This window comes from Larimichthys crocea, chromosome VII (genome assembly GCF_000972845.2).
Source record: "Larimichthys crocea isolate SSNF chromosome VII, L_crocea_2.0, whole genome shotgun sequence".
Lineage (NCBI taxonomy): Eukaryota > Metazoa > Chordata > Actinopteri > Sciaenidae > Larimichthys > Larimichthys crocea.
In genome coordinates this window covers 27,501,567-27,510,701 of record NC_040017.1, presented here as the reverse complement: position 1 = coordinate 27,510,701, position 9,135 = coordinate 27,501,567, and the positions used below count along the sequence as shown (strand labels likewise).

Genomic DNA, 9,135 nt, shown 5'->3' with positions numbered 1-9,135 from the left:
TGGGCCCCCCGGTAAACGGTCCATTTATTCGGTAACAAAGACGCCGACCACGAGCCGAGCGCGGCCGGGCCGGGCCGGGCCGGCCGAGCCGAGCCGGCCCGTTAGCCGCTTTAGCATTAGCATGAGCTAACGTGCTAAGTCATCTACGGGGTCGCTCTCGCGGACATTTCTCATGTTTCCTGTTTTCTTTTCCCACTCACCTGAACAACTCTGGAGAACTCCTCGTAGACTCTCTTCTTCAGGTGAGCTGCCATTGTCAGGTGAAGACGAAGTCAGCTGACGAGCTAAGCGCTCAACACAGACTGTCCTTTAACGCACCCGTAGCTACGGCACCAAAAGAAAAACGCGTTTTGTAAATTAAAGACAAAAGTCTTTAAATTGACTTTTTCTGTGACTTTAACTAAAGAGCTACAATAATAATAACTGTGATCAGGTCTATGGTCCTCATGTAATTATAATAAAGTTCAGTCAAAAATATATATTTTATAGTTTTAATTAAACTATATTAAGACGCAACCAAACGTTTTATTATTCATCAGTCTGTATTATAGTGTTTAATCTATAAAATGTCATAAAATAGTGAAACGTTTATTCACTAAGTGATTTCAGTGTTTCTGTCCAGTTATTATATTTATACTTAATTTGGTTTGATTTTATACGCAGTGTTAAAACACTGTGGAAAAGTTAATGACAATATAACAAAAATAAATACACATACCAAGAAACTTTTTTGACTGATTTATTTATGTTTCATGTAACACAGCCATGTTTATTAATAAAGTTCACAATCTTTTTCAAATTAATAAGTAAGATCATGATAACACAACACAGCTCAGCCCAAATTAAACCTTCACTCAAAGGAAAGAAAAGTGGTTAAAAGGCAGCAGGTCAGTTACGTCCAGTGCAGCTGGAGCTTCAGTGTGTGGAGGCTTGTAAATATTGAGGTTAGCTTAGTTCCTCTATAACTGCTGCTGTGAAGTGTAGATGATCATTTTAGTTGAGACTTGGAATAATTTGATATTCAGATGTGAAATGCCAAAAATATAAATAAAAAAAAACCAGTTAAAATAGTCACACATGAGGAACATCTACAAACTTTAGGCGCGTTGCCAAGAATGATCTGTTTGTGCACAAATTCAACTAATTAAAACTAATTTGGCATTAAACTACTTCAACTCTTTGTTCTGTTCTGATCTTTCCAGTTTATGTTTGAAACTCCTGATAAAAATACAGTATCTGATACAAACTCCATGTGACCCCAAATCAAATATATTTGTGGTCTGATAAATTCTTAAATCAAAAAGTAGAGAAACTCTTCTCAAAGCCAGAAATAACACGAGAACAGACACAGTGATCAACAATCAGCTGACTTCTCAGAGCTCGATGCCAGCTGCAGATGTTTTGGCCCTCTTGCGGTCTGCTTTCCACGTGAAGAATCCCACGATGAGCACCATGACCGGCAGGGCCACGCAGAGCACGATGCGGCTGATGGGCAGGTAAGAACAACCTGAACAATCTGAACAACCTGCAGTAGGGACAGGTGGAGGATCTTCGAACAGAAAGGCAGACATGAGGTCCAGAAACACCACCGTGTTGTTTTCTCTGGTGTTCACCTGACACCTCCACCTCCTGTTGTTGTCTTCCCGCCGGAGCTTTGTGACCAGGGTGATGTTGCAGTGATTGTAAACAGTCAGCTGGTACCTGAGAAATAACACACACCTGTCATTCATCAGAAGTTGAATACATTGAACATCTTTTATATATTCTGATTTGACTGTTCAGTAGTTTTAGGATGAGGACTCAACACGTGTTGAAACAAAGTGGTAAAATTCAAAATGGACAAATAATCTTACAAAAACAATAAAATGTCTCAACATTTGATGAGTTTTCTTTTGTGCTATTTTTAATTTAATATTTAAGTTTAATAGTTTGCCCATAAAACTTTGTTTCTGTTTACATTTGTTCCATCATTAAGGTGAACACACACACACACACACATTTATTTTGACTTAATCCCACACACACTTTAAAGTTAGACCTGCTGTCTTTGTGCAGCCTGCTGCCATCCTCGGCCACCCATCCGAGGTTGAAGCTGCTGGAGAACGACTTGCAGTTGCCAGCGTCGTAGAAAGTGAACAGGACACAGTTCAGGGTGAGGTTTCTTCCAGGCTGCAGGTCAGTGATGGTGGAGGGTGAAGTGATGGTGAGGACGGAGAGGTAAACCTCAGTGTTGATGCCTTCTTGGCTCAGGCAGGCATAGGAGTTGGCGTCGCTCTCCCTGAGGTCACGGAGGCTGAGGTCACAGCTGGACGTGAGGGACATACGGGTGGCTTTGTCTGAGTCCGCCTTCACCTTCCCTCGGCTGACCTCCTCGGTGTACTCCACCGTGCCTCCTTTGTAGGAGGTCCAGGTGACGAGGGAGCAGTTTGAGGAACTCAGTTTGGTGCATGGCAGGACGGCGTCCTCTCCGAGTCTGTGGTACAAAAACACTGCCTCTTTTTCACACCTGACACCTGGAAAGACAAACTCAAATTTAAATGAAATCCCAGCCAGACTCATCACCAGAAGACGACCAGTGTTTGGACAGCGCAGCACCGGTTCCCAATCCTCTGTGAGATTTATGAGCCGTTCAGTCAAACAGTGAAAGTTTCATTTAAATGATCTTTAAGAAGTAAAAAAGTCTTGAGCTAAAGCCAACACGAGGAATGAGAAACTCATTTATTTCATCACTTGAGGTTTGCTTTAATTTTTATACCCCACTAGTTTGATTCATGATCACATAATTGTCATTTTTAAACCGGAGAAGAGAGTCAGTGGGTCTAGATTTATCAGAGGGCTGGACATATTCACGATGACAGATCATATGATTTGTACGAGCTATGACAAAAGAAATAAACTTCTGACTCTTTGACCAAATAGAAAAAAAGTTATAACAAGTAACAAAGAGGATTTACACATTTTAAGCTGCTTTTTAATTCCCTAAATTTCAGCTAAACATGTTGGACATTTCACATAAAAACACTCCAATAATCTGAAAGTGTGTAATATAAAAACATTGAATAAATCTGAAACATCAGACACAGATTTGTACAGAAGTCTTTAGATTTATCTTGTCACCATTTAAGTTGGACCTGAGCCTGAAGTTAAGAAACACTGGACTAAACTAACTTTACAACTTTTCATACTTTAAGTTCACCTGATTGCGCTTCTTCTCAGACTTTGACTGGAGTGAAATAATGTTACCTGTTAGAAGCAGACAGGTGAGCAGCAGAGCTCTCTGCAGGTTCTTTCTGTCCGTCATGTCTGTTTTCACCTCCACGGCAGCTCTGCTCGTCTCTCTGCTGCCGCTGCTCTCTTTAGACCACTCACTTCATTTCCTGTGTTATACTGAAGGGAACAGGACGCTTCAACCTTCACCTTCATGTTGTATTGAACATAGTTTTAGTATTCATGATTATAGTTAGACATCAAATATGATATCCTGCTAGAGGACAGTGTGTGATAACGTTTAATCTGCTGTTTGATTAATGCGAAAATATTACAAATGATTTGATCAGCATTTCACCACTGTTGTCTTATCACTTACCAGCTTTGAATGCAGATAAAACTCATCATTAAAAGTGCTGGAAGAAGTTCATAAATGAGCCTTGAGCTGAGATTGAACAGTGGACTGCTTCTTCTTTGTCTCACATCATGTTAGAAAACCTGATACCTTAAATATTCATTTAAAAATGTACTCATGCAATTCATATGATATATTTGATCTGTATATTGTTCAGAGAGTTTAAACAGACTGAAGTGATTTTATCCTGCTGACACATTTCTAATCAAACAGAATTATTAAATGCTCAGATTTAATAGTTTTATTGACCTGATGACTTTATTACTGGATGTTATTGTTTCAATATTGTGTTTAATAACCTACAGCAGAGGGTTGAAGCTCCAACTATGAAGTATAATGATCATCTCTGTATCCAATAAAGATGCCAAAAACTATTTTAACGTGTAATTATGAAGATGCAACAGAATAAATGAAAATAGTGATGAGAAAGCACATTTTCATTTCAAAGAAAAACTAAAGCCTCCACCCACGTGGCTTTCACCTTTCTCTCTTTATGTAATAAAAGGTGTGAAATGCAACACTGTGCATTTCTTCTCCCCGTGGTTGTTCGAGGAGGAAGTTTGATTCTGTCACATTGTGGTTAAAATACTGCCTCGATGTCCACGCGTCCTGTTTCTTTGAAAAAAGGAAGACAGGTGTGAAAAGTCTTTGGCCTGATTTTTTATTCTTATTATTATTGTTACTTTCAAATCTTCCCAAACTATTTTATTTTATTCTTCAGGAGTCTGAAGAGCATCAACACAGACCGAGTGTGAAAAAATACATCATCGACAAAACAATGAAAAACTCGAGTCTGTCGAGTCAGTCAGTCTGAGGCTGAAAACAGACAGCAAGTGTCAGCGTGCAAACATTCTCACAATGCTGATTATTCATCATACACATCATAAATAATATCTGAGGATGGTAGGAATGCCTTTAATTTTTCATGAACATGAATGGTAGTTACTGAGATTTTAGTACTCAAGATGAGTCTCGGTAAAAAGAGATTTTAGAGACCAACTGCAGGAGAGTCAAAGAAATCAGAAAACTGGATGTGTGGACGCTTTCTGCTGAAATGCCTGATGCAAAAGCTTCAAAGTTAAACTGTAATAATTCAAAAACCAAAAGATTTTAAAAAGTCGAATACAAGTTTAACAGTACAAAGTCTTGTGTACAGTTTAAAGTCTGAATGACGTCTATAGCTAAAAGTATGTGGGAATAGTGAAAGTTGAAAGTGTTGAAGGTTTGGTCATGTAAAATTTTAAAAAGTATGAATGAGTAAAATAATAACCATCATGTCCTAAATGAGCTGAACGTTGTGGTGAATGGTTTCTGTAGGACAAAGTACGTAGGAGTAGTTAGGTGCCAAAAGAACGAGGTGGAAGAATAATAAAGATTTAAAGAACATGGACGCTGATTCGGCATCCACACTGATGAAAGTGGCTGAGAAACAGTTCAAAAAGTCTGTGGGACAGTCTGTACTGAGAGGAACCCTGACACCAATGTGGCTACAGAGAGGACAGGTCGGAGTTTAACCACAAGACCACGAGCCAACATCTACAGAGCTCCTCCAACAAATCAAACTTTATGAAGCAGCTCATTAAGAAAAAAAAGAAATGAATATGAACTAGTTCAGTTTTTAAGAGAGAGCTGCACATGTTGTCAAATCAGACTTTGGTTCTGTTTATTTCACACCTCGGTCTCACAGGAAGTTCTGTGACTCGAGGGTACAGCGTTCAGGTAGCCTGCCCTGTATGTGGTGAACTCTGAGGACGTTGCTCCACTTTCTGCTGCCATGCTCGCTCATTTTATGACCTTTTTTCTTTGAATCTGGGTTGTGGATTTCCCAGTGTTGTGTGTATGACGCAGTGTTTTCTTAAGTGACTGAATTCCCCTCGATAAACAATACAGAAGTGTGAAAGATTTCATGTCGAACGTTATACAAACGTCTGGTCAACGTCAGCAAATCTAACAGGAAAAAACTCAAAAGTAAAAGTGTTGATTTATGTTGCATCATATTGTTCAGGTGTGCTTGTTGTTCACTGACACCTAAACTAATTGGAAGACAAAGTAAGAACACATAAATACGTGACGTGGACCCATCACTGTACCTTTGAACTGCGTCATATATACACAGATATTCAGATGCTCTGCTGACCTCTTGTGTCAAATATTAAAAGAAAAACTGAGTTATTAGTAGAAACAGTCTGTACAGCTGTCTGTCCGTCTCATCACCACCAGGTGAACGTCAGTTTGTAGAAGTAGTCGTAGCTCCTGGACAGGAAGCTCTTCTCCGTGACGTGAGGCTGGATGCTCACCGTGTAGCCCTGACTCTCGATGTCCGTCTTCACACAGTCCAGCAGGTCTTTAACGGACGGGACGGCCTTCCAGGGTCCGAACGTCACCACGGACTCTTTATCCGCCTCCAGGCTACTGATGGCGTTGTCATAGAAACCCAAATCCTCCTCTGTCCGCAGCACGCAGATCATGATGGTGGAGCAGCGGGCGGCGATGGCCTCGGCCCGGGCGATACGAATCAGCACCTGGAAGAAAAGTGACAGTGTGATCGAGAGCTGCATCCATGACTGCATGTTCAGTCATTTAACATTTCTATTATCAGATCTTTAATGTCAGCATCTTCCTTTTATGCTCACATGTTGTGCTGTTCTTTTACCTCAAAGCTTCAGTAGATTTTTCTGAGACGTTCATTTTGTTTTATATTTTACTTGTCTTGATCTTAACCTGTGTGTCAGGTCTGCTGCTCTGTGAAGCTCTTTGTAAACTCTGTTTTTTTAAAAGGTGTTGTGTAAATAAAGTTGTTGTGAGAGTCAGTCATGTTGCATGCACCCATCCTCATCTGTTGCTGTAGGACTGACTGTAAAATCAACCTGACACAAAATGAACCCACGTCCAGACGGTCAACACAGTCTGCACAGCAAAACGTCATTAAAACAACTCAGACATTAGAAGCTCCAAAGTTAATGCATGAACATGAACTGAATGTAACAGATCAGACTCACACACAGCTGATTTTATTCAGCAGAAGCTAACTGTTGATTAAGATGAGCGTAGTTTTGTGTCAACAGCCAACGTTTAATGTAAAGTTACGGTACATGAGAACTGTTTCAGTTTTGCAGTGAAATAAAGGTGAGTTCAGGTAACAGCCTCAGGTCATTGATGCAAACGTCGAGCTGTCATGCGAGTTTGTAATTAAACAGAGGAAGATGTTTCTGGGTAATATGCGACTTCTGTCAACAGGAGAGGAGAAACACGATGAGAGCTGGCTCTGAACTCATAGCTACATTTCATTATATTCTTTATTTAGTTTATGTTTTCATGTTGAGTGCCGCTCACCTCGATGTTTTCTTTGTAGTGTGGGACTCTGGAGAGGAACTGCTGCCTTCCCACCAGCTCTCCAAACATCTGAGGAGTTTCCTCCAAACGTTTGATGAGTGGTTTGATGTTGTAGTACACGGCCTCCCTGTAAACCTGCACACACACACACACACACGTTCATACAGCACTCTGTGGTAACACTGTTAATAAATCACATCACACTGTCATCACAAACCTCCTGGATGTTCTCTGTGGGCAGCCAGTCTGACCTCAGGAAGTCGAGGATGGCTCCAAAGTGTGAACCATCGCGGTCGATGAAGTGCTGGTGAAGTTTGGGCTGTCCGCTGAACATCTCAGCCAGCTTGGAGTCGGGGTGTTTCCTGAGCGTGCTCAGAGAGGTGCTGAACAGGTGACCGCCGACATTTAACTGCACGACTGGAGACTGCTGAGGACAGAGACGATGAATTCATTTCATCTGTTTACCTTCAACACGTCCTGCAGAAGATGTGACCGTACCTGACAACATGATACTTTATTTGAACATGAAGGGAATCAAACTTCGTGTCTTGTTTCTAAAGTGCTCTATAAACCAAACTACTCATGGAAAATAATTAGTTAGCTGTTGCTTGTGATGATTGTGAAGTGGTAATTAAATTAAATTCAGGCTGCAGCTAATAATTGTTTTCTTGCCCAGTTATTTTCTTAATTTATTTTTGTCTTCATCAGAACAATAGTAAGAAATGCAAAAATGTGATTCCAAATCCCAAACTGACGTCTTCTAATGTTTAATTAATAGTTTATCATCGAACATCGAAAGAAGAAAGAAGAGAGGAGATGATGTTCAAACTCACATCTCAACTTTATTTCAGACAAAATGAGCAAACGTGATGTAGAAAACAAACAGAACATGACATATTAAATGACTTTAACACACACACACACACACACACACACACTGTGTGCTCAGTGACTGGGACACCAGGAAGGGCGTCAGTGTGAGTCACTGACACATTGATTTGCTCAGGCTGATAAGACCACATGCCTCGACCGTCTGTGATGTCTGTCAGTACTGAAGCTCCAGTTAAACTCCAGTTAAGCTCCAGTTAAACTCCAGTTAAACTCCAGTTAAACTCCAGTTAAACTCCAGTTAAGCTCCAGTTAAACTCCAGTTAAGCTCCAGTTAAGCTCCAGTTAAACTCCAGTTCCAGCAGCAGGGACCTTTTAACCAAGTTACTGAGGTTGTAGTTTGCAGTAGTGTTAAACTGGAGAGGTGTTTCAATATTAGAAACACACTCCTGCACAACAACACACACACACACTGACCTCTCTGACAGTGTCAACTAAATCTGAACCATCAGGCTTCATGACAGCTGAACACTGAATGAGCAAAACACAAACAATAATCTATAAACTACAAAGTAACATCATGTTTATCAGTGTCGGCTCCATCAGCACCACAACATGGACTCAGCTCTAAGTTACACCTTTACATGCAGTGGTGGAAAGTAGTTAGTACATATTGAAGTACTTTTCACTGTTTTCACTGAGGGCAGCACAAAAACTACAACTCTGCATTTCATTTAGTGGATTCAAATCTACATTTCCCTCTGAGGAGCTGATCATCGTCCGAGGCAAAAACTTTAATGAACTGGATTCAGATTCCTGACACACACACACACACAGTTCGTTTCAGGCTGAATGAAAGAAGAAAATACCTGCAGTGAATACTGAGCTCATTCACCGCCTCCCCTTCACCCCTCAGCGCTGCCTGCACCTGTGCAGAGAGCTCACAGGTGACAGGTGTAGAGCTGGGTGTAGTGTTGGGTGTAGCTGTGACGGTAACAGTTTTTCTTACCGGGTGAGCGGCTGAAGACGGTTTTCCAGGTGATTTGTAGTCCGGCAGACTCATCTTGACTCCAGCGTTTGTTCAGGTGAGAACGGAAGTTTTTTTACACGGCTCAACAGGTGAGGCGGGGGGCGTGGCCTAACCCGGACCTGGAGCTTTTAGTGGTGAGAAGAGGAGTCACTCCGCGGGAAAACCTCTCACCTTTTTTCTAGTCTTCTTATAATCACAATGATGTTAAATAGAAACACACCTGAAAACACTGATTGTTCTGTGTATTTCTCATTTTAATGTTTGAGGTGCTTCCATCCTGCTGCACGTGCAGCTTCAGGTCCCAGGACATGAAGCAGAGTGA

General features: G+C 41.0%; 2 protein-coding genes across 4 annotated transcripts; both read right to left on the bottom strand.

The window, feature by feature from the left end:
- Positions 1 to 743: 743 nt before the first annotated feature.
- On the bottom strand, positions 744 to 3,398 carry LOC113746045 (uncharacterized). Of its 2 annotated transcripts, none has more exons than XM_027280295.1 (3): positions 3,244 to 3,398; positions 2,026 to 2,513; positions 744 to 1,701 (listed from the first exon to the last, which is right to left on the bottom strand). In XM_027280295.1, the coding sequence occupies exons 1-3, from the start codon at positions 3,299 to 3,301 to the stop codon at positions 1,297 to 1,299; spliced, it is 951 nt and encodes a 316-aa protein (XP_027136096.1). In that variant the 5' UTR covers positions 3,302 to 3,398; the 3' UTR covers positions 744 to 1,296. The 2 variants fall into 2 exon arrangements, with proteins under 2 accessions (XP_027136096.1, XP_027136097.1); XM_027280296.1 differs by having other exon boundaries at positions 2,039 to 2,513.
- A 1,121-nt stretch (positions 3,399 to 4,519) lies between these two features.
- kctd14 (potassium channel tetramerization domain containing 14) lies at positions 4,520 to 8,974 on the bottom strand. 2 transcript variants are annotated; one of them, XM_027280301.1, is made up of 4 exons: positions 8,793 to 8,974; positions 7,173 to 7,379; positions 6,956 to 7,090; positions 4,520 to 6,144 (listed from the first exon to the last, which is right to left on the bottom strand). In XM_027280301.1, exons 1-4 carry the CDS (start codon positions 8,844 to 8,846, stop codon positions 5,833 to 5,835), a joined length of 708 nt encoding a protein of 235 aa, XP_027136102.1. In that variant the 5' UTR covers positions 8,847 to 8,974; the 3' UTR covers positions 4,520 to 5,832. The 2 variants fall into 2 exon arrangements, with proteins under 2 accessions (XP_027136102.1, XP_027136101.1); XM_027280300.1 differs by having other exon boundaries at positions 7,173 to 7,382; positions 8,793 to 8,972.
- Between the last annotated feature and the right edge of the window lie 161 nt (positions 8,975 to 9,135).